The 26,162-nt window shown below is 39.2% G+C and overlaps 1 protein-coding gene across 1 annotated transcript in view; it reads left to right on the top strand.

Annotated features, from left to right (window-relative positions):
• Positions 1 to 26,162, top strand: part of FMN1 (formin 1) — a 467,180-nt gene that overhangs the window by 197,580 nt on the left and 243,438 nt on the right. The window contains 1 exon segment of the mRNA XM_021098316.1: positions 7,401 to 7,462. Within this exon segment, the coding sequence (XP_020953975.1) occupies positions 7,401 to 7,462 (62 nt within the window).

Raw genomic sequence — 26,162 nt, 5'->3', positions numbered from 1 at the left:
GCGTGGTTACCCAAATGTCCTCTTTTAGGTACCAGCTCCTTAATCTGGGACACATACTAGTTTTACTATTTTTTATTTATCCTTTAAACCAGTTGATATTGGGGAGTGTATGTTTGCTTAAGATAAGTCTAACCTTATCTTAGAGCAGTGGATCTCAGACTTTAGCATGCCTCATCACCTGGAGGATTTGTTAAAGCACCTTCCAAGTTTCTTAGTCGGTAGGTCAGGGGTAGACATAAGATAGAGCATTTCTAAGAAGTCCCAGTTAATGTGATACTAGACTAAACTCTTTAACAGTGTCTTATCAACACTATCTAATAATAGTAATATTCATGACATCATATGAGTTTTTTCCTTTTTTTTTTTTTCTTTTATGAATGCACCTGCAGCACATGCAGGTTCCTGGACCAGGGTCGAATCAGGGCTGCAGCTGCCGGCCTGCACCACAGCAACAGCAACATGGGATCCGAGCCGCATCAGCAACCAACACCATAGCTCACAGCAATGCCGGATCCTTAACCCACTGAGCAGGGCCAAGGATCAAACCTACATTCTCAGAGAGCCAATGTTGTGTCCTTAACCCACTGAGCCACAGGAACTCTGATATCATGGGTTTTACCTGCCAGCTTGATGCTTTTTCTAATGCACATTAAAATAAATGTTCAATTGTTAAAATCAAGTGCAGCTATCTGTTACTGAAAAGTGACCTCACTGGTGTGCATGCAAAGGCTCAGAAACACTGAGGAATCTCCAGATACAGTTCAAGGAAAGCATCCTTTCCCTTTAAAACTGAAGGTGTATACTTGAACATGTTTCTTAACAACATGAGGCAGTGGGTAAAGCCAATGTGAGATCCACACAGTGTACAAATTAGAGCCCATGAGCAGGAATAGGGCCGTGGTTTCCACTGTGGGGGAAATTGGACATTGTCTAATCCCCCAGCGGTGTATGTAATGCACTTCTGCCAGTGTTGTGTGTATACGATGGGCAGGTGTTTGGATGTGTGTGTAAGAGAGTATAAATGAAAACCAGATTTAACCGTAAACTAGTGACTGCATGTCTGGGCGTCCCCATAAAGACACTAGACGAATCATAGTCACATAGCTCGAGGGGACCATCCATTATAACTCACACTGTTCATGTGGACCCCAGCCTTGGCAAACCTCCCTGAGGTTAAACATACCCCATGCCTCTTTTAAAGAGGTAGAGAAAAAAAATTCTCAACTTTGCAAGTGATTCTAATACTTGGATAAAGCCAACAACCTTCAAGTTCTCAGATTTTGAGTTTGGGTTATACCCGATGCTTACCCAAGTGTAAGAACAACAGTAACTCACAAATAAAACAAGCAACGGAAAACTCAGGGGAGAAAATAGCACAGGTTCCTTGGGCTTGAATGACATCATTGGTATTTACCAGCATGTGGTTTTTGTATAAAGTTTTTCCACGCACCTCAGTCTCCTCATCGTAAAAGGGGCCGCAATATGATGGATTTAGATGTGATGTGAGGGTGGCGTGTGGAGAGTCCTTAGAACAGTTCACACATGTTACCTGTGTGCATATGTAATTAAGATAAGCTCAACCAGTCAGCGATAAGCTGCATCTGTGGTTACCTTGTACTTCCACCTTTAGAGAGATCATTAAACTTGTTCGTGGTGAGTTGGAGAACACAACCCTGTAATGATACTTGGCAGTAAGGACGCTTTGTTGTTATGAGCTGATCAAAAAGAAAGGTTTGCACAGTAAAAGGGGTCACTACCAATTAGATCAAGTACTTGATTAGAAAGAGCTACATTTTTATGAGGGAAATTCTTATTTTCCCCCAAAATGTTGAATCCTGCCAGTCAGGATCCTTTTTTCTTTTCCTTCCTTCTTTCTTTTCTTTTCTTTTCTCTTTTCTTCCTTCCTTTCCTATCCTTTCTTTCTTTCTTTTTCTTTCTTTTCTTCTCTTTCTTTCTTTTCTTTCTTCCATCCTTCCTTGCTTTCTTGCTTTATAGGGCCATACCTGCAGCATATGGAAACTCCCAGGCTGCAGGTAGAATTGCACCTGCCAGCCTACACCACAGCCACAGCAGGGTGGGATCCAAGCTGCATCTGTGACCTACACCACAGCTCATGGCAATGCTGGGTCCTTAACCCAATGAACAAGGCAAGGGATCGAACCTGCATCCTCATGGATACTAGTTGGGTATGCATTGTAACCCACTGAGCCACACGGGGAACTCCCCTTTTCCTGTCTTTCCATATCATGTGTTGTTATTATTTTATGGCCGTACTCACAGCATATAGATGTTCCTAGGCCAGAGACTGAATCCGTGCCACAGCAGCAGCAACACTGGATCCTTTAACCCAGTGCTCTGGGCTGGGGATTGAACCCCTGTGCCTCTGCAGCAACCTGAGCTGCTACAGTCAGATTCTTAACTCACTGCACCGTAGCGGGAACTCCCCATGTATTATTTTTTTAAAAGACATTCTTCAGACTTCTTTTTTGTGGGCCAGATTATTTGAATCCATTTGTTAATTTCCGTTGGGGCAGATGAGGCTTCAAAGAGCTCTGCCCTATTCAAGCTCTGATAGTCAAAATTGCCATTCTTTCTTTTCACATATTCATAGAATATGTGAATATCAGGGTCAAGTTCTCCTTTTAGGAAACAAAAACATCCTTTGTGTTGCATGGGAACCTCTGCCCTCCCATCATCATCCCTGAGTAATAGGAGGATGTCCATTGGTCCTCTCCAGTGAACCCCCCAAATGTGGAAGTCAGGACTGCCACTAACAGGACACAATGGAAAACCATCAGCTAACTCTGATTCATTATTCTGTAACCTTTGTATTGGCTCACCATTGTCATAGGAACCCTCCCAGTGAATATTCTACTAGTGAGGGCGTCAACTTCCTTCTCCTCCCGCGTGCTGCCTGGAGATTATATTTTGTCTTTCTGGTTAGGAATGGGGGTGTGTTTACTTGCCATCTGTCACACGGAGACTGTTGGCAGAAATGCTTGTTTAAAGAGGAGATGAATCAAGGTTTACTGGGTGTTAGCTTCGCACTTGATCTTCATCAGTCCGTCAATTAGTCATAACTATGTCTGTCACACCCTCACAGGTACAGTTGACACAAAATGAATTATTTCAAAATATATTCTATGTGATTTCTATATAGGATGTAGACATTATTCCCAAGGGGCATTGGTTTGGCAAGAAGGTTGGTTTAGCTAAGCTCCCTTTGCCTACTTTGTAGAGGCTTGGAATTTATTAAGGCTTGGATACTGATGATCATGTAGGTCAGGACTCAACATTTGTACAGGATTCACACTTACTAAGTTGTTTTATTCTTATTTGATCCATCTAGAGACTCTCTTATGCCTATATGATATTCTTTATAAGATATATGAGAAAACAAATACAACCAGAGCAACCTTTTTCTTTATATTTTAATGTTAGGTATATGTAAAGAAAATGGTATATAACACATAGAGGTTAAAGAATAGTTTTTCGTTGAACATCTTTTTGCTCCATCCTAACCCAACTCAATTCCTCTTCTTCTGATGCCATTTTTATCCTAACTTTTGTTAATTTATTTGCTTTCCTGTGGAGTTTTTTCATTTGTGTACTTAGGACTAGAATTGCTAGGTGAGGAGGTATGAACATCTTCAACTTTATTAGAAAACATCAAATGTTTTCCATAGTGACTGTACCAATTTGTACTCCTGCCAAGTGTATAAGAATTTCCATTCTCCACATCTTCACCAATGTTTTCGTCCAATGTTATTCTTGATTACTAACTGGACTGAACACTGTTCAATGTATATGTTACTTACATGTCCTCTTTTTAGAGTGCCTATTGACATTTTTTCCTGTTTTTCATTTTCTGTAGTTTTTAGGACCTATTCATATATATGTGTATTTTTAATCTTTATTTGTTTCAAGTATATTCTCCCACTCTGGCTAATCTTTTCTCTCTTGCTATGGCATATTTTGATGAGAAGTTCTCAATTTCAATATAGTCAAATGTATTAGATTTTTCTTTAATCATAGTGCTTTTTTGAATTTTAAATTCTTTCCTACCCCAAAGTTATAAAAATAGTATGCTATGTTATCCTATAAAATACTATAAAAGAGTTTTGTTTTTTACAATTTAGCTCTTTATTGACATAGAATAGAGTATTATATGGGAGTATTATTATATGGGATTGTTATATGGGAATAGATTATTTTATATATATATAAAATTTGGATGCAGTTTCTTGGTTTGTTTCATGTAAACATCTACTTTTCCCAACATGCAGTTATTAAAAAGGCCACTCTTAATGTAAAGAAAGGTCTTTTGTGCTGCTTCTGTCATGTTGAGTGACCATAAATTTATGTTATATTTCTGAATTCTCTAGTCTTTTAGTCTGTTTGTTCCTCTTTTAGTACCACACCACCTTAACTGGGTTGTGATAATGAAAAGTAAATCTTGTTAGATGGTAAGGCAGGTTGTCTTCCCTTTATATTTTCTTGGAGTTTCTTGGCTGTTAAATGGTTTTTGCATATTCATGCTTCAATATATGTTTTAGAATGGGCTCCGTAAGTTCAGACAAACCAAAAACCCTTAGAAATGTTGAATGGGATTGCATTACATTGAACCTCTAGATCAATTTGGGAAAATAAACATCTTTACAATATTGAGTCTTACTGAAAACATGACTTGCTCATTTTCTGTGTCTTTCTTGGTAATGCATTTCAATACAGTTTTTTGTTTTCTCATATGAAGCCTTAACATAATTTTGGTATGGTTCTTTCTAAAGTACCTTGTTTTTAGAGGTACTGTAAATGTCAATTTTTCTTCTTTAAGCTGTTGTTGATATCAGAATTTTTGTAAAAGAATTTTATATCCAGAAATCCTACTAAACTCACGTATTAATGCTAATATTTTATCTGTAGAGGCTTTAGTATTTTTCTAAATACACAATCATATTGGATAATGGCTTTATTTTCCCTTTTTTATCTATAAATATGTGTGTGTGCTCATGGTGTTTTTCTTGTCCTACTGCATCTGCTTAAGAAAAGCAATGAATAGAAGTGGTAGTAACAGGTGTTCTTGTGTTATGCTGAATCTCCTAGGGAAAGCATTCAAAAGTTAAGTCTTTGTAATTTTTAAAATTAACATACTATAGAGTTAACTTTTTTCTTTTTGGTGTAAAGATTCTGAGTTCTAACCCAATGTGTAGATGCATGTAATCACCACTGCAATCAGGATAGAGAATAGTTACATCACCCTCAAAATTCCTTTGTTTGCCGTCCCATTGAGGTCACATCTTCCCCCCATCTCAAACTTGTGGCCTCTGCTGCTCTCATCTGTTCTTCATCCCTATAGTTTTGCCTTCTCCAGAATGCTATATACATGGGATCAAACAATAGTTGGGCTTCTGAGACCCATTTCCTTCATTCTATATTGCTGCCTTTGAGGTTCATCTATGCTGATGTATCATTAGTTCATTCCTAGTTTTTGTTGAGTATTGCATTCTTTGGATGTGCCACCATTTATGTATACATTCACCCATTGAATTATGTATGTTTTCTAGCTCTGTAACTTATTTAGCTTCCTTGGACTAACTACTTCTCTGTGCGTCAGCTTCTTTATCTGTAATGGGAATAATGCACCTACATCATAGGGCTGTTGTGGGGATATATGAAATACATGGATAATGCCTGATATATAGTGAATGCTCAATAAATACAGTCTGTTATTACTGTCCCCAGTATTAGTAAAGAGGTAGAGGTGGAAAAGAACTGGACAAATTCAAGGGAGAGCAAGAATGCCAGTGTGCCTGGTGCGTAATGAGCAAGGGGAAGACGGTATGTAGGAGCAAAGGCATGAAAGACCTTATGGGCTGCAGCAGGGAGTTTTGATTTTACTCCAAGTACAGTGGAAAGTACAAGGATGAGACATGATCTGTTCATTCCTTTAGTAGATGATTCAGGCTGCAGTGAGGTGAATGCGTTAACAGTGGTGAGAGTAAAATGTTACTGTGGTGGTCTAGGGAAAAGATGGCGGAGGCTTGGACCATAGGGTTGGTTGTAGGGAGGTGAGAAGTGGTTTGATTGAAAGTATAGTGTGAATGTAGATCCCACAGAACTTGCTAATGGATTCCTAGTTTAGTGGAACACATTCCCCGTTAGGAGTTATGGTGTGTCTAGTCATGTTTATCAGTGCTGCAGCACTCCTTTTTTCTGATGGCCTTCCCAAATATCTCCCTCAACCACTTTTGAAATGAAAAGTAAACTTTTTTTTATGCCTGATTTCTGGAATCTACCTGAAGAAATACACTGCCTTTTCATACATTTTTAAATATCTGACTTTTTTCTTACTCATATTCACAGCCCTAAACACACTTGTTTTTTTAAAAAAATGGACAGCTTATCCCACAACAGTGTTTTCTCCTAGCATTTTAGTTGTTTTTTTTTTTTTTTTTTCTTTTTCTTTTGTTTTGCTTTACTTTTTGGCTGCACCTGTGGCATGTGGAGGTTCCCAGACTGTGGATTGAACCCGTGCCACAGCAGTGACAATGCCAGATCCTTAACCCGCTGAGCCACAAGAGAACTCCTTTCTCCTAGCGTTTTGCTTTGTGGTTCTCTGCAGCCTGTAGAATCTGTGACCCCCATATACTTAGTCGTCCTGTTGGAAATAAAGTTGTCCAGGGTGCTTCATGCTCAGCCAACAGGATGGTAGTTTGAGTGGTTGGCAGGAGTTCCTTTATACACTTGGGACTTATTGTTGGAATAAACATTATTAACTCAGACTAAAATTGGACCAGAGATTTATTTTTGTCCTCCCTTCAACCTCAATTCACCCTAGTTTCTCTCATCCACATGACAAATGGTCTTGACTTTCTGAAGTGATCTAAAGATTAAAATCAGCCCTGGGTGTTTGCTTAGCCTTGCATTCAAATGGAGATTTTTGTTTTGTTTTGTTTTTTGAAACAGTTTAAAAATAGAGTTCTCTGATCACACACAGAGAAGTTTTCTTTTATTTCCTGTGTGTCTGCTCCTAACACGTCTGTATTTGTTCTCTGTGGGGCCTCAGCTTCCAACCCCTCCTTAAAGATAAACACCTGACCCAGTCTTTATCTGGCACACTCATCATTTTTTTTTTTTTTTAACCCTATCCTATCTGCTTAATTTGGGTCTTCTCATAATTTGGGATTTGCTAAATTGGAGAAAAATTTCCCTACTCTCCTGAGCTCCTGGTTTGATTTTGCTCCAGTTTTCAGCGTCTTTTACCAGATTAATGTCAAACTGTGTTATTTATTTACTCAGTTGACTTGGAGGAGGGCTTCTGGAATCTGAGGGAGACTCCCTTGAATTTTGTGCAGAATTTTGGGCTTCTTTGTAATTGGCTTCTTTTTGTGATCTTACAGAATACCAAGCTGCTATTTTACACTTGAAGAGGGAGCACAAAGAAGAAATTGAAAACTTGCAGGTATATCTCTTTGATTTTTATACTGAAATGGTTACTTGAGACTGATGCTTGTTTTCTCATATGCCAAAGTAAATACTCCACTTTTGTTGACATAGTTACCTAGACAGCATCTGCCACTGGGCCTTGAGTTCATCCTTGGGCTGACAGCCTTGAACTCTATCTTGAATAGAATTCACTTCCTACTTTTCAGATAATGCCTTTGGGAAAAATGATTTGCTTGGAGAAAATGATTGTTCTAGTTGGAAGGCAGGGGAGAAGATGATGGAGTATTTAGACTTTTATTGTTCATAAGAAGGTTTTGAAAAATTGTTTCCTGTGCATGGTGCCAGTTATTTTGTTTGGCATCCTCTCAGTCATGTTTTCATATCTGTCTGTTGCCGAATGTATTACTGCAATTGGATGTCAAGCAGATGAAGGCACTTAAGGAAGTGGCCCTTGTCACCATTCCCTATCTCCAAGGAGTGCTTGAAAGTTGCTGACTTGGTCTCCTTTGTGAAGTCCTGAGAGCCTAAAGGATCATTTCCTTTGTCCCACTAATTATCGCTCCCTTATGTGTGGTTATTTGCTGGCAGTGCCTGTAGCAGGAAGTTTCAGAGTCTTAATTTCAAATAACTAACTATTGCATCAGACACTGATTCCCATTTACTACTGGCTGGGGTTGACCCTGTATCTCAGGAGAGAATCTTAGCAAAATGCAGTCTTGGTAGTTGTATAGTGCTCACTCATTCCTTGCTAAGTCAGTGAGTTTGTAGATCAAATGTTCTTCTTTCCATGAAGTGATAGTGTACTTTAAAGAGTAACTGAGACGATGTATTGGACTGTGTATGAAGCCACTGCAAAGGTAGCAAAGAGAGCATCAGATTAATTGCATCGGGTATGAATTCAGGCCACCTGTATTCAGTTTGGTTTAAGGAGTTTGGAAGAGGGAATGAGTCCATTTCACAAAGAAACGAAAAAGTGGAAAAGTACCTTTGACTCCTCGGGGACAAAGGGAGGTGGAGGCATTTATCGCTTTGTTGCAAAATGCTCTGCTCTACAGAGACCTCACTTTTGCCCTTTGTTCTGGTGTGCAAAAGATTCTCAGCTGTCCCAGAGAAGCTGAAGTGGGGATTCATTTAAGAAGCAGACTGCTAAAGAGGGCGGTATAGAAGTGATTCCGTGAGTAGAAGTTTTCTGTAACAGCCCAGCAGTAAAAGTTAACACTATCTTCCCCAAGTTGTAGGCCAGCCTTAGGAGTACTCTGACAGCTAAATAATATTCTCAGGAAGAGCAGGTGCTTACAATCTTGGAGTTCTTGCTTTGTGCTGGGCATTCTTCTAGGCATATTATATACATTATTTCATGTATTTTCAGGTCCACAAAGGTCCCATGATCTCACATCTCAAACCAATAAAAGGATGGAGAAGGGGGGAAAAAAAAGTAAATGGAAGGGAAAAAAGTATGTTGGAATCTTGATTTCTATTTAAAATAAAGGTAGGGAGTTCCTGCTGTAGCCTAGTGAATTAAGGATCTGGTGTTGCTACAGCTGTAGTGCAGGTTGCAGCTGCAGCTTGGATTTGATCCCTGGCCTGGGAACTTCATATGACGTGGGTGTGATCAAAAAAGAAAATAATAATAATAATGTAAAATAAAGGGTAGATAAAAGTATGATTGACAATAGTAAATGTTAAAAAAATTCTGATTATCTCAAGTTTAAGTATCTCTGAAATAATTATCTGTTTTTTTAAATGCTATTAGTAAACTAAAAAAAAAAAATTGTGCCATATAAAATGCCATATAATTGTGCCATTATACCTAGTTGCCTAAACCCTGTGGCTATGGCACCCTCCTGCTGTCAGGGCAGAGACCATGTTACCCCATCTGTATGCTTAACTTTAGCTGAAAAGTAGTTTAATAGTCTCATAGCTCTTGATAGGAAATCGGCAGCTCTTACTCCTGATCTCACCCAGAGAAGTGTCTTGTTGGCAAACACAGCATTTTAAAGATTGAATTAGGGATAAATAGTTTAAAATGTGGACAGATTTCCAGCTGCTTCTAGAATAAATTGGAAAGGCTGGCAACAGTGGGCTTATGATCCTGTATGACTTTAAGCTGCTGGGGTTGAGGATCAGATGTCACTACTGCCAGGACACGTGTTCTCTAGTTTGCCACTGTCCCTACCCTGGGCCATTTCCCCTGGCTGGCTCCTTTATGCCTTCGTTAACCCTTGTTCTCTGGGAGATGTAGAAAACAACCAGATGGGTAGTAGCACCAGCCAGTCAGAGGAGACCCAAGTTCATAAAACAGTAACCCAGCCTGTGCTTGTGAGCCCTCACTGAGTACATCTCTACCTGTTTTATTGCACAAAGTAACAAAGTCATGTATGTCCCTTGCCACAGGACTGGCAGAAGATAATGGGTGAGCTGCTATTTCTTTGCTCTTTTATAGATGTCCACTAGCAGCCTTCATTCCCTGTTAGATTTTATTTCTCCACTTATAGGTCATGGAGAAGTCAGACATATTTTAAGATTTCTTCAAAATGCCTTTCCAGAATAAGAAAGATTTCATGCTTAAAGTACCACAGTTACTTTTTTTTTTTTTTTTTTTTTTGTAAAGCATGACTTGGCAGACATAGTAAATGAGCTATCCTTTAATAAAAAAAAATTAAAAACACACAGAAGGAGTTCTCATTGTGGCTCAGTGGATTAAGAACCTGACTAGTATCTATGAGGATGAAGGTTTGATCCCTACCCTCACTCAGTGGGTTAAGGATCTGGCACTGCCACAGGCTGTGGCATAGGTCACAGGTGTGGCTTGGATCCCAAGTTGCTGTGTCTGTGGTGTAGGCCAGCAGCTGCAGCTCCGGTTCGACCCCTAGCCTGGGAACTTCCATATTCCGCAGCCCTAAAAAGGAAAGGAAAAAAAAAAAAATCAAAGAAAAGAAAAAAGTACATAGAAAAAGGGATTCATTCTGTCACCATATATAAGAATTGATTGCATTTAGGATTTCTGGGGCCTGAAGCACCGGCTGCATGTGGAAGTTCCCAGGCCAGGGATCGAACCCCTGCCACTACAGTGAACAATGCAGAATCCTTAACTTGTTGAGCCACCAGAAGAAGTCCTGCATTTAGTTTTTTGAACTGTTTGATTAGAGTTTAAAGAAATAGCATGATTCAACAGAGAACCTAAGCTCAGCTTGCTATTCTGTTTTTGACTATTGATTTGTAGGGAAATCATTTAATTGCTCAGTTCCCCCGTTTAAGGTGGAATCCTTAACCTGAAATAATTTGATTAGGGGTTGAGACTTTTAGCCTAGAATGCCAAGGCCTGTAAGTGTGGTATCTGGAGTGTTAATCTCTTGCGTGCTCTGTGGCCCACATTTGTGGAAAGTTCTTGGCCTGGGACCGGCTTCTCAAAACATGTAGCAACTTACATACCTATTCTCCCTATAGTTCAAAAGCAAAAATGTATTGACTACTTGAATGAATCCATTTCCAAGTTGCATCAGTTTATGTACCTTTTTACTCAATTTATGTACCTTTTAAGTACTCGGCTGACTTTTCTACCCAGAGCACCAGTAGGAGGGTGATGGTAGGTCAAACACTTTGCGTAACTTTTGTATTTCATGTCATTTAGATTATTAGTAGCAAAATCCTTAGGTTTTGTCCAGGTGTGTCTGTCATTTAGCAAACTCTACCTTGAGGGCATATGATTACCTTGTGATACTCTTCATAATCTAGTTCATTTCTCAGTTTTGAATAATTGTGTGTTACTGATTTTATTTTTGAAAAGGTGGCACCTTACCTTTATAGGTACTTGAGAAATTTTTGCCTGTGGTAGCCGTTGTACAAGTTCCTTGCTATTGGGTAGAAACATATTCAGACCTACCCTTTTAGGGCTCATGTTGAAACTAATTCTCCCATGGTATAAATAAAGGTTATTTCTTTGCTATTGCCTAGGAGCAAGGTTTGAAAAAATCACCATTACAGCTCTTGTATAAAATTTGTATCTACATAGTTGATTTTTATCTTATCGTAAGGTGTGATTATCATTTTGTGTGAGATGAGAAAATGAAAGAACTCAGGTTTTTGAGTCAGATATAGGTTCAACTCCTTGCACTGTGATGTTGGGAAACGAATCAACTTCTCTGGGACTTAGTTTTCTTAGTTTCAACATTTGTACAATAATAATCACATTGATGTACAAGTAGCAAGTGTTGGCTAGGATGTGAAGAAAAGACAACCCTTCTACCCAGTTGGTAGGTATGTAAATTGGTGCAGCCACTGTGGAGAACAGTCTGGAGGTTCCTTAAAAACTAAGATGGTACTACCATATGACCTAGCAATTTCACTCCTGAGTATATATCTAAAAAAAAAAAAAAAAAGGAAAACATAAATTCAAAAAGATACGTGCACCTCAGTGTTCATTTTAGCACTATTTACAATTACCAGGATGGGGAAAGAGCAAGTGTCCATCAACAGATGAATAGACAAAGAAGATGTGATACATATACACAATGGAATACTACTGAGCCGTGAAAAAGAATGAAATCAGACATTTGAAGCAACATGAATGGACTTGAAGGGTATTATCAGAATTGAAATGAGTCAGAGAAAGATAATTACTATATGATGCCATTTATTTGTGGAATCTAAAAAATAAGACAAGCTAATAAATATAACAAAGTGGAACAGAATGACAGACATAGAAAGCACATAGTGGTTACCAGTGGGGAGAAGGAAGGGTTGGAAGGGGCAACATAGGGGTAGGAGATTAAAAGGTACAAACTATTATGTATAAAATAAATAAGCTACAATGATATATGTAGTACAGTACAGAGAAGATAGCCAGTATTTATGATAACTACAAAATAAATAAGCTACAATGATATATGTAGTACAGTACAGAGAAGATAGCCAGTATTTATGATAACTACAAATTTATGATAACCCTTAAAAATTGTGAACTGCTATTATACATCTATAACTTATAAAATATTGTTCATAAACTATAGCTCAGTTAAAAATTTTTTTAAAAAAATTACAATCATTTTGATGATGCCTGCCTTCTAGGATACCCAATTATGAATACATACTCAGTAAATACTATTTCTCATTCCATTTTTCTTGCACAAGTCTCCTTGTAATTAGGAGGTTGAATTTAGAATGGACCTCTGGAGTTCTCTGGTGGCTCAGTGGGTTAAGGATCTGGTGTTATCACTGCTGTGTTGTGGGTTCTATCCCTGGCCTGGGAACTTCTGCGTGCTGTGTGAGCCAAAAAGGGGGGGGGCGGTATTCAGTAGAATAGTCCTCAGACTCTTTTGGTTGAAGACTTCCTTGGGATGTAGACATATATCTTATTTATTTATTTTAGGGCTGCACCCATGGCATATGGAAGTTCCCATGCTAGGGGTCTAATTGGAGCTATAGCTGCTGGCCTACACCACAGCCACAGTAATACCAGATCCAAGCTGCATCTGTGACCTACACTGCACCTCACGGCAATGCTGGATCCTTAACCCACTGAGCAAGGCCGGGGATCAAACCTGCAATCCCATGGCTCCTAGTCGGATTTGTTTTTACATCTTTTTTTTTTTTTTTTTTGTCTTTTTATGGCTGCACTCCCAGAATATGGAGGTTACCAGGATAGGGGTCAAATCGGAGCTGTAGCCACTGGCCTACGCCACAGCAACCTGGGATCCAAGCCATATCTGCAGCCTACACCACAGCTCATGGCAATGCTGGATCCTTAACTCACTGAGCAAGGCCAGGGATCAAACCTTCATCCTCATGGATATTAGTCGGATTCGTTTCCACTGAGCCATGATGGGAACTCCCTTGACTTATATCTTTGAGGGTGACTTTTCCAAGGTCTTCCAGCTTCTCTTTGGCCTCTGTGCTCTATATCAGAGGGTCTAAATCAGCCTTTCCCTAAGCTCATTCCGGTGAGCTTCTGAAATGCTCCCTGAAAAAACTATTTCATGGTCACAAGAGTTTGAGAAATATCTTGTTCCTCTGTTAGAGCTTTACCATGAATAGAGAAGGACAGAGGGTGGGACAGGGGAAGACTATATAGCTTGTTTCTCACATGATTCTTTTTTTCCTCAAAGTAGCTGTTGCTTCTGAATACTGTTTTCTGTTGATTCATATAATCTTATCTCAATGTATAATCTACTTTCCGAGTTTGAGTTAAAATCTTTGGTTTCATTACCCTTTTCATGTTACCAAGGTCTTGCTTATTATTCTGATTGTGGGCACCAGGAGGGAGCAATTTTTTTTTTCTCTGTCTTTGGAAGTACTTAGCAGAGTGCTTGGCACGTAGGTGATACACAAATATTTCTTATGTAACAACCTGTGATTGAAAAGCAATAGCACCTAAATGTAACCATATTCCTACTGTGTACTGACCTTTGTTCTACACTTTTGGTATTAGTATTATAAAGAGTAAAGGTAGAAATACAAGCAAAGTAATAGATTTGTCCCCAGTTTACAGATGATAAAACCTGAGGCTTTCAGAGACTGAATTGTCAGAAGTCCTAGCCTAGTAAGTGGAGGAACCCAAGTTTGAATCCACCTAGATCTGTCTGACTTTGAGGCCAGTGTTCTTTGTGTTAATCATTGTGATATTAATGGAAAGAATATTGGATCTGGGAGCAAATGGTCTAGATGATGGTGTTCCTTGGAGGATGATGAACAGTATAAACTTCAGGCAAATTTGGACTCAGTTTCCTCATTTATAAAATGAGGGACCAGGCCGTATGCTAATAGCACCTTTGAATTTTATTAGCCCCACCATACTTTAAAAAAAAAAAAAAGCTTGATTTGTCTCCCACATTATCCTTTCAGCCTTTGGCTTATCTAACTCTGAATCTGTAAAGCCCTGTTATTTACAATCGCATCCCCTTTTTCCTTTTAGATTCTTCTGTACGTTCCCCTTTCTAACCAGGTGGTCTCTTCTCAGCTCTGCTTGTCTCCTGGGACATGGTGTTCAGGTTTTCAGTGCCATTCTGCTTTCCAGCCTCCAGGGCTGATTAGGGTGCCTGACTCAGTGAGGGGAGGCAGCTCTTAGAATGGTAAATGCAGTTTCTTTAGAAGGGCCCGTTCTGCTTTTTGACAGGAGGGGATGCATTGAAGGATGGGTAGGACTTCTTTGGCGCTCTACTTCTTCAATTTTGAACGTTGAGGGGGGAAAAAAGCAGCTTCCTCTCTGGCTTTTGAGGAGCTTGGATAATTTAAGCATATTGTTTTTGACCGGCTCTTTCAGCAGTTTGGGAGTAGGTGCCATGGAAATGACACATTGTTTTATCTGTTTTTAACTAATGCTCTTTGGATTGTGGGATAGAAGGAAAAAAAGCAGCCAGCAGTGACATTTCCTTTACGGGAACCTTTTCCATTTACCCCATTTATCACATGCGCAGTGCCTCACTGAGGGGAAACTGGAGGGATTGATGGCCTCTGGCAGGCCCCTGCTCATTGTGCAATGCAGACTCATTGCTAATATGGTAACTCCCCCTGTGGAATGATCCAGGGATGGGCGCCAAGCTGGAAATTAACTTACATTGTACCTCATTGTCCCTCAGAGAACCACATGGTATGGCCTCCATTAAGAGTAACTTTTAGACTTCCTTATTTTTCTCTCTCCAACCTACCCCATCTGTCTGTTTCTAATAGTAAATACATTGCCAATGAAACAAAACCGAGTACAAACTATGCTTGAGCTGATACAGCCAAACATGTGAAGACATAACATCCAGTCTTTCCCATTTGTTATGTTCTTTGTTATCAACACAGCATATTTTTAATTTTTTTTTGTTAGAGTATAGTTGATTAACAGTGTATGTCAGTTTCTGCTGTACAGCATATTGACCCAGTCATATATATATATATATATATATATATATATATATATATATATATATAATACATTCTTTTCCTCATACCATCTTCCATCATGTTCTACCTAAAAGACTGGATATAGTTCCCTGTGCTGTACAGTAGGACCCCACTGTTTATCCATTCCAAATGTAATAGTTTGTATCTACCAACCCTGAACTCCCCATCCATCCCACTCCCTCCCCCACCTCCTCTCTGGCAACCACAACTCTGCCCTCCCTCCTGTGGTCTGTTTCAACACCACACATTTAAATCTATTAATTCCTGGAGAATGCTGAGAGGAAAGGGGAGTAATTCGTAGATTGATAAACAAAATTTTCACAAATATGAAATATGATGATTTCATTAAACCCTCATGGTATTCCCCTAAGTGCCGATATTTCATTACTGAGTTGTCAGAAGAGACAAAATGTTGGGAAATATTTTGATTTATTGTTACATTGTGTATATATAGTACAATGTCAGGAGTTTAATAGACTTGCTGGTCAGCTGGCACTGAAATGCCTCTTAGGCCCCTGGCTACCTAGAAGCTTGCAGATCTATTTGGGGTTGGATTTTGATGGAAGATGCAAAACGAATTCCCTAGCTGACTTCAGAAGGCTGTCTTGGCCCACGTCATTCTGTTATTTTTCAAGGGGTGCTTGCTGATAGAGGGAAGCTTGTAGAATGAAGGGTGTGCACTGTGCTCAATTATAACATAGAGACTGATGCTGATTTTGTTTGCCGCCTTCAGGTTCAGTGGGCTCCAGATACCTCCGATGAGCCCTAAACTCTGAACTTGAGTCCTTTGTGTGGGTGAAGATGGTTATTCTTTTTTTTTTTTTCTAAAGATTTTGCTTATTTATAAGAAAGGGAATATATACTTACATTTCTTATATTTTGCAAGAAACAGATATAGTTCCCTGTGCTATATAATAGGACCTCATTGCTTTTCCATTCTAAATGCAATAGTTTTCATCCACTAGCCCCAAACTCCCAGTCCATCCTACTCCCTTCCCTTTCCCCTTGGCAACAAGTATTTTCTCTATGTCCTTGAGTCTGTTTGTGTTTTGTAGATAGGTTCATTTGTGCCATATTCTAGATTCCATATTTAAGTGATATCATATTGTATTTATTTGTATTTCTCTTTCTGACTTACTTCACTTAGTATGATAATCTCTAGTTGCATCCATGTTGTTGCAGATGGCCTTATTTTGTTCTTTTTTATGGCTGTATAGTATTCCATTATATGTATGTACCACATCTTAATCCATTCCTCTGTTGATGGGCATTTAGGTTGTTTCCATGCCTTGGCTATTGTGAACAGTGTCACCATAATCTTGATATTTGTCTATATTCATCTTAGAGATTTGAAAGCTGAGTATCAGGGAAATGAATTTCTGGGACCATAAATTAAATGAGAAAATACAGCAGCAAAATTTCTCTGCATCTTGTCAGCGACTTACTTCATTGATTTCTACAATTGGAACATAGGAGTTCCTCAGCTGTTCTTAAACCTTATCTTCCCCAGCAGAGCTCTGCATTACTGATTCCTCAGCACATAGGATGATGTGGCTCTTCCTTATGCTGTCACCTATTTGTGGGATGTGCATACATATGATAAATGGCATCTATCTGTGCCTCTTTTAACAAGCTTAGCCTCATAGAGGCTTTGGAATCTATAGCGTGAATTTATTATGTCTTTATATGTGCTTTGACCACTTCACTGCAACTGATTCTGAATAACAATAATAATAGCTGATGTTTATTGAGCATTAGTCGTTTTATATGATGATTAAATGAGTTATTTAATCCAACTCTGATAAGTGTCACTGAACTATTACTCTGAACTACCTCTGGAAGTTCTTCCACCTTGAAGATCCTTGCTAGAAGGGATTCATGGCATGACCTTCTTTCTGGACTGATCCTTGCCTTTGATCTCTCCTTGGGTAGAGTATCGATCGGTCCTTAAGAGTGATGGACCTTAGCAGCAGAAATTGCTGAAGAATGAATTTATGTAGTGAAATGAAGCAACCATTCTTTAGACGAAATGGAACATGACTGGAGGCAGGGCAGCTGAGTGGAAACACAGGTGTGGAATCTTCCTTTCGTTGAATCTTATCTCTGCTGCTGACTAGATGCATGATCTTGGCTGTATTACCTAAACCTTTCCAAGCTTCAGCATCCCAAGAGTCAGGGCCCCCTAAGTTTGTGCCATAAGATAATTGCATTTCAAAACTGTTTTTGCGGAGTTCCCGTCGTGGCGCAGTGGTTAACGAATCCAACTAGGAACCATGAGGTTGCGGGTTCGGTCCCTGCCCTTGCTCAGTGGGTTAACGATCCGGCGTTGCCGTGAGCTGTGGTGTAGGTTGCAGACTCGGCTCGGATCCCGCGTTGCTGTGGCTCTGGCGTAGGCCAGTGGCTACATCTCCGATTCAACCCCTAGCCTGGGAACCTCCATATGCCGCGGGAGCGGCCCAAGAAATAGCAACAACAACAACAACAGCAACAAAAAAAAAGAGACAAAACTGTTTTTGCTATAAACTTCTTACAGTATGAGTTTGTATACATAACTGTGCTTTTTAGTTGTGTTTTTTTTATAATAAATACTAATTGAGCACCTGTCAAATGTGAAATGTGCCAGAGATAAAACATCATTTAATAACAATAGCAGCTAACATTTATTGCCTATTAACATGTACCAGACACTCTACTTAACACATACCCTGGATTATTTAACCCCCACATGGATTTTGTTCTCACAGGATTTACTGTTTAGTTAAAAGAATAGCATTTATACCATAGAGGCTAAATAAAAGTCAGCTTAAACTGAGTCCGTAATACTACCCAGAGACTAATGAAGGGAAATACTTTGTGAGTATTAGTATCTCCTTTTAATGGAATTTGCAAAATTCAGATCTTAGATCCCAACCAAGAGTCTTCTCAATTCTCAGATGTTCTGCCTGCCATAAGAGTAGCAATTTCCTTGTCTCTAAAAGCTGCTGTAGGCGTCTCTGCAATACAGTCCTGCTTATTTTCCTTTAACACTCTGTATGCAGTGACCCCTCTCTGTAGAAAGTATATGTAATACACATAATTTAAAATATTAATTGAGAAAAGTATTGCATAAATGTGTGGATTCGTGCAATAGGTTATCTGTGTTATTACGATTTTTAGAAGCCATTCCCCAATCTTGCCACTAGAGGTCAGCTTGACCCTTTTTCTCTTCATAAAGCTCCAAGTTGGTGTTGGAAGAACTTTCCAGTTGAGAGCATAGAGCACAGTTTGCAAAATGCTGCTGGGGAGGAGGGCAAGAGGCCACATTCTAGAAGGGCCTTGTTGGTCCTCTTAAGGTTTTCCAACTTCATTCTCAGAACAGTGGGAATCTACTGACTAATTCTGAGCATGATATGGATAGATTTGTGTTTTCTCATCATAACTAAATATATACACACCACCGAGACAATTACTTTTCTCTGTAAATAGGTGAAAATCTCTTACAATATATCTGGAAGCTGTTAAGGGTATCTATGTAGTACAGTTCTGGTTATTAACACTACATATGGCATGGCCCTTATCTGTTGCGAATAGATACAATACACACAATTTAAAGTACAAATTGAGAAAACATAGAATAAAGTGGGTTTTTTTTTCAAATTTGTATGATGTTTATAAGTTGAACCATATTACATTGTTAATATCTGACCTATTTTGACTTAAAAAAGGCAGTTTCATATGGCTTAATCTGGTGTATTGGCACCAAGAGGCAAGGAGGTAAATGTGTGCTAGAAATAATATTCCTCTGGATGGACCATATTGTGAGATGCTCACTGGGACCTCAGGCAGGGACTGAGAGACTACGGAGAATGTAGTATTTCGTATAGTTGATTTACAATGTTGTGTTAATTTCTGCTGTACAGCAAAGTGGTTCAGTCATACATACATATACACTCTTTTTAAAAACATTCTTTCCCATTATGGTTTGTCATAGAATACTGAATACAGTTCCCTGTGCTATACAGTAGGACTTTGTTGCATAAGTATATACTATGTATACTGTGTATATTATGGCAACTCTTTTTTAAGTTAGTCAGACCTTACTATTGAGACCTCTGATGATTCTTGGGCCCCCTGTTACTTTTAGAATAATCTTGGTGAGCAGTTTCCCAGCCCCTGGGAAATCCATGGGGAAAAAAATTACTAAAAACTGTTTATCCAGCTTAGTATTTCATGGTCTAGTAAACAGGCTAAATATGTCATAGTTCTTCCTAAGTGAGCCCAAATTGATGTTTTACTACATAAGAAATGAATAATACTGCCCTGCTGTTGATCGTTTTGACCTCTGTAATACAGGTCTCGGTAAAGTTATTGTGTTTTGGTGCCCACATAGACCTTTCAATGCAAAACTTTCAGTTCTAGAATTAGAGTTAACAGGAATATTGTGGTACAGTTATATACAAAGGCAAGTGATTAGAAGATTGGGAATGGAAGTGAATTTAACATCTAAGTTACATTTATTGCATGTCTTTGTTGAATATTTCTTTTACTTCTTCCATAGGTCTAGTTTTTTATTTTTTAGATAAATAAAATTTGAAAACTGAGATAATAGCCTGGAGGGTCTTTTGATTTTTTTAAAAATTAATTTTCACTTAGTCTTGCTGTAAATTTATGGACACTAAATCTAGTCAGATTTTTCCCACTTCATCCTTGTTCTTCTCAAACACATCACCTTCTAACCCTCTTCAGTAGTGAAACTCTGCAATGATTTTCATGCAGAAAAGGGTTTTTCCTTTGGATATTTTTCAGCACAAAAAATAACATTGATTCAAATACTGTTGAACATAATACAATATCATTTTTTTTTCCTGTGAAATTCCAGCGTTCTAGAATAGTGGCTCAATCTTGATTCTTGATTGCCAAAAACAAATGGAAACTCCTTTCCTTTTGCTATAAAACAATGGTGGACGGGCCTAAACATGAGGAGGGGAGAAAACAAGATTGCATTACAAATCTGGCAACATAAGCCGCACTAGTAAAATCAAATCCAATGTTGTTTTATGACTCTGAATTTATGTGAGCTCCCAGGATCAAAGGGCTCGAATCCCACTGGACAACAAGGTCCATAGTTCATGGCAAAAACTCATCAAAAAGAACATTTTAGTCGTTTAAGCTTTTCATTTTAATCAGCCCCAGTCATAAAAGAGCCTCTAGGTGTCCAAAAGCATTTTGCAAGATCAAGAGGTTGTTTTCTCCCTCGTAGAAGCAGCTTTCTGATTGGACCCGTAGAATGCCTGTGGCCTTAGAATGTCAAAGGGCCACTGCCTCCACATCGTTGGCCCTTGTGGGATGGTTTCTTTTGGTTCTTCTAACTGTGTATTATGTGATAATAAATTCTGGTGTCTGACGGAAGGACCATAAAATTTTCACACAATCTATCAAGCTGTTTCAGCCATTTAAAGTTTGGTCTCTGACAGCAGGCCAGGTACTTTGTAATGCTGAGACAGAAACAGAGTCGACTGCTGGCGTCTTGACCAGGGTCCAGAGAGCTGTGCACAGGAGAAAGAACACAAGGCTTGAAAGTAGACCCAGCCTTAAGTCATAGCCTGGCTACTTTGTGCCATGGTGGTTTGGGAGAGTCCATAAAGTGAGGATCTTACCTTCACCTCAGTGGTGCTCAGATTATATAGGGTTGTATTTGTGGAGTTGCTGTCCCGTGGTAAGGACATGCGCTAGGTGCCCATTATGTAGGGACCCAGCCTGAGCAGTCCTGCATTTTCAGCGGGAGACTGGAATTAAGTATGAAGGGGAGAGCTGGCTGGAGAGAAGCAACTTGATAAGAAAGTGTTCCTGAGAAGGTGGAAGAAGGAGAAATTGGGGACCTAACTTAGCACATTAAATTAGGTCTGTGGAAGAAAGGGGGGCACTTCTTTTAAGATGGGAAGCAAATAGAGAACAAGCGCTTTTGTCTTTAGACTGTTAACATCCTTATGTCTTTGCCTCATTTTTTTTTTTTTTTGGCCCCTGTGCATAGGAAAAGAAACTGATATTCCTAATGTTCCTCCCCCATTTCTTTGCTGTCATCCTCTGCAACCCCTTCTGCACTTTCTCTCATTCATTGTTGCCAATTTGGCAGATGCCTTCCCCTATTTCTAATATATATTCAGCTCCTCTACTTTAAAATCTCTTCACTTGGAGTTCCCATTATGGCTCAGCAGGTTAAGAACCTGATGTAATGTTCATGAGGGTGTAGGTTGGATCCCTGGCCTCACTCAGTGGGTTAAGGATCCAGCCTTTCTGCGACCTGTGGTATAGGTCACAGATGCAGCTTGGATCTGGTGTTGCTGTGGCTGTGTCATTGGATGGCAGCTGCAGCTTCCGATTTGATCCCTCGCTGGGAACTTCCATGTGCTGTGGGTGCCAGAGTAAAAATAAAAAAATAAAAAAATAAAATAAAATCCCTTCACTTGACTACTGCTTCTTGGAATTTCCACCTGTCATCTCAATGGCAAAGTTCTCCAACACTAGTTACGTGTTGCCAATTCTCCTACGACTCGCCTTATGTTACCTGTTCTGAAGCAGCTGACACCATAGGTAAAGCAATTAAGTGCTATCGGATACCCCGTGGCTCTCCACTGGCTTTGATTGTAGAGTATCAGTATTGAAATCCTTGATCTTTTCCTTCAACATCTGAGATACTGAATTTGCCACTTTTCCTCCTCCTCTGAGTCTGTTTTTTCATTTCTTCATTGCCCCCTTAGCCCTGTCTCTGTAGCACCCCCCAAACATGACCCTCCCAAAAGTGTCCTTGACTTACCTGGCTTCCAGAGATTTCACTTACTGCTGCAAGGTTATAAAGACTCTTCAGACCTATTTCTTTGGATACAAATGTTTTCCTGAGTTCCAGCTCCAGGAAAGCTCTAGTTTTTGCTGGAAAACCTGTATTTGGAAATGTCTTAAGTATCCCACTTTTAAAATTTCTGAAGCCAGAGTATCAAAAATGTATATTATCTCAGGGTTGAAAGGACTCATCTCCTTGTCTGCTTTTGACCTCCCCCTACACCTATAAACACAACACAAAGTAGTGTCTTTTCTTAGCTGTTCTCTAAGAGTCCAGGCTAGAAATCTCAGGTCCATTTTTGGCGATGCCTGCACCCTCAGATTCTGCATCTGGTTGATTGCCAATTTTAGCTCCATATTTATACCTTCCCTTATATACACTCATGCCTTGGCACTCTGCCACCATCATCCTAATTCAGGCCTTTATCATATCTTACCTATATTCAAGCCCTGTTATAAATTGCTTAGAGGGAGTTCCTGTCATGGCTCAGTGGTTAATGAATCTGATCAGAATCCATGAGAACTCAGGTATTATTCCTGGCCTTGCTCAGTGGGTTAAGGATCTGGCATTGCTGTGAACTGTGATGTAGGTTGCAGATGCAGCTCAGATCCTGCATTGCTGTGGTGTAGGCCGGCAGCTACAGCTCTGATTTGACCCCTAGCCTGGGAACCTCCATATGCCACAGGTGTGGCCCTAAAAAGCAAATAAATAAATACATATTTCGTTCTTTTTTATGGCTGAGTAGTATTCCATTGTGTATATATACCACATCTTCCTAATCCAATCATCTGTCAATGGACATTCTAGTCACCTATGATGGAGCATGATAATGTGAGGAAAAAGACTGTATACATGTATGTGTAACTGGGTCACTATGCTGTACAGTAGAAAATTGACAGAATACTGTAAACCAGGTATAATGGAAAAAAAGAAAAATCATTATGTAATAAATAAATAACTAAATAGCTTAGAGATGGTTGTTCCTCTCTCTGACATGCCTTCAATGGCTCACCATTGCCAGTCAAGTTGAGTTCAAGTTCTGAGTGTGGTATATAAGACTTGTTAAAATCAGATTCAAACTTACAACTTTAGTTTTCTCTTCTGCTCTTTCCCGATACTTTCTCATCATTCTGCTCTTTTCTTCTGCTTGGATTGCTCCCAATCTGCCGCTATACCTTGCCAATCCTTTGTGGCCCAAGAAGGGTTCCCCATTGTACGTGAAACCATCTCTGACTTCCAAGCCTCTCTCCTCTGAAACCTTAGGCTCTTTGTCCCTGACTTAGGCAATTAGCAGACCCCTTCTCATATATAGTCATCAAAGCAGAGGTGTAGCCCCTTCCTTCCACCCCCAGTGCCAAAGCACATGATGGTAAACCTTCCATAAATAACAGAGTTGAATCTGCCATCCCAGTAACACATGCATTAATACATAAATTAATAACCACCAGTTGTTTTTCTCTTTTTCTTTTTCTCTGTAGTGGAAACTGGGTTTAAACCAAGGGGATTTTGCAGGCAATATTTTTCAAATTCAAAGCCATAGAACTATAGTAGGAAAACTGTTCCCAGGAGGATTTTTTTTTTTAAAGATGGTTTCGAAAGTTTATGACTTTGCACTGGGAGAATGGTGTGTATTTCTCATTGTCTTAAATGGACATTTATCAGACTTTGTACGTCTAGACAGGTTGTGGTGATCATTTGCAATAGTTTGAGTGAAAGCAACATGGATTAATTTGAATTTTTGATGATGTGTAAGCCCTTTCCTTTTATGGACAAGACTAAAAGGCTGAAAGAACTAATCTTTGAATCAGGCTTAATGCTTCTCAGCCATTTCTTCCCTAATGACCTTAAGGGAGGCAACATACTCCCAACAGGCCAGGGTTCCTCAAAGCCAAGGAAACTGACCACCCATTGAGATTCAACTCTGGTTACTACTTGTTTGCATAATTGAGCCCAAGCCCATGAAGGCAGCTGATGAATGCACCTTGACCTAAAGTCGGATCTTTTCTCAATCCATTGGTCTATCCCTTAAGCCCTACAGAGAGAGATTGCTTTGCCAAAGGCACGGAAAGTGTTCACTGCAGTTTAAATGATGGACAGAAACACCGTCATGTATTCCACAATGGTACTTGTTATTGAGCATATGCTGCCTATGATTTAACATAGCTTGTTTAAAAAACAAAATCCTCAGGCACGTGAACACAATTAAACATGGTTCTTTTAGGAATGTACATATCAATTGGAGGAAAATAGGGTCACCTCTTCCAAATATTTAATTCAATTGCAGTGTCTTGGGTTGTTGCTTTTTAAGATCCAGAAGTTGTCTAATACTTTTTTTTTCTCCTATCTTAGGTCTTTATCTCTGCAAGATTAAGAATTGCATTCAGGATTTATCAATAGGAGCTTGAGAGATGATATTAAAAGTCTCAGATGAGATTTTCTAGATTTGTGAGCTATGGATCAGTGTGTTCAGATGGACCCTGTTCTATTACAACCTAGACTCAAACATTGGGTTCCTACACCACCACCCACTCCTTGCTCAGTAGCTGCCTAATTACCAAAATGATAATGATGATAAAGGTAGAGAAGGACTGCCAGCTGTCAGAAATACTTTTTGGAGTGATTTTCCATTTTTCCCCAGAAAACCTGCAACCAGGCACTACCCATACCAAAGGACTTCTAAAAACACCATCACCATGAATGGAAGCTTGTGTTGCAAGAGGATTTTGCATGGCTAGCCTCCCCCTCACTCCCAAATCAGCTTTTAAAACCAGTAACACCCCAAAACAGAATTAAATATTTCCTTCTTTATGAGCCCCAGTTTTTAGCACTGGATTATTAAGTGTTTTCCTTATAGGTTCATCATGTTTCAATTTAATTCTCTAATCTTACCTGTGCTATATTGATGATATGTTCTGGGAAAAACACATGGAAGAAAAATACAAAAAAAAAAAAATGATTCAGAAGAAAATAGGCATTTGCTTTGACATTTGGCAACCACAGTTGAGATCAGGGTATGTTTAACAAAGTAAATTTGGACCAAGAAAAATGATCTTCATGTCCATCTCTATAAAAATCAAAATTCCTTCCTTTCAAACACCTCAACCATTCTAATCCATTTCATATGTGCATTAATATTGTGTTCAGGAACAGGCAATCAGAAAGCCTTCTACAGCTCTGAAGTGCAGTGTGGGAAAGGTGATGGTCCAACACTGAGATTCCTGGTTATCTAAATATTTAGAATGTAAGTAGTTTGTAATTATTTAGAATGGATGGCTGGCGTGGATATTTGAGCCAGTTCCTTTTTTCATGAAGGGTGGATGGCACAAAACTGGCTCATGTAAGCTCTTGTAGTGCATGGATTCCGAGAGGACAGAAACATGTCAATGGTATGAAACACAATGGCAGTCATGTGGTTTGATACAGATGTTACAGAGCTGGCACTGTATCATCATTCACCTTCATATTTAGTTATTAACTTTGGAATGACTTGCGTAGAAAGGACGTGTGAGTTTTTAGGTAACAGTGCCTCTGCCTTTTCACACTTTTAACGTGTACAGCTGTAACATCTAAAACAGAGGAATTGTTGGCGAGGAAAAAACTGCAGCCGTCTATAAACCTGTGTCAAACTAAATTTGAAGTGACGTTCAAACCTTGCACAGAATAGTTAAACATTCATTTCAAAAACGTTGCGTGAGTTATGTTCTGTGTTTGATCAGTTAGGAAATAAGAATACTGAAAAAACCTGAAAATGTCATTCTTGTAACAATTATCCTTTCAAAAAGCACAAATTATAGAGATGAATATCAATCAAAAGTAATATAGTGTAATCTAAGGGGGAGAAGGCAGGAAGAAAACAAGAATGTGGTTTGTCTGTATTCCAGGGGAAAAGAATCAAGTCAAAATGAGATCTGATCCTTTCCAAGTTATTTTGTGTGCATCATGCTTGAGTTTAATTTCACATACATCTTGATGTTCCAAGTGTCATTAAACATCTAGTAATCAGAACAAATGT

This window comes from Sus scrofa, chromosome 1 (assembly GCF_000003025.6).
Source record: "Sus scrofa isolate TJ Tabasco breed Duroc chromosome 1, Sscrofa11.1, whole genome shotgun sequence".
NCBI lineage: Eukaryota > Metazoa > Chordata > Mammalia > Artiodactyla > Suidae > Sus > Sus scrofa.
This window is presented reverse-complemented; position numbering and strand designations above follow the sequence as displayed.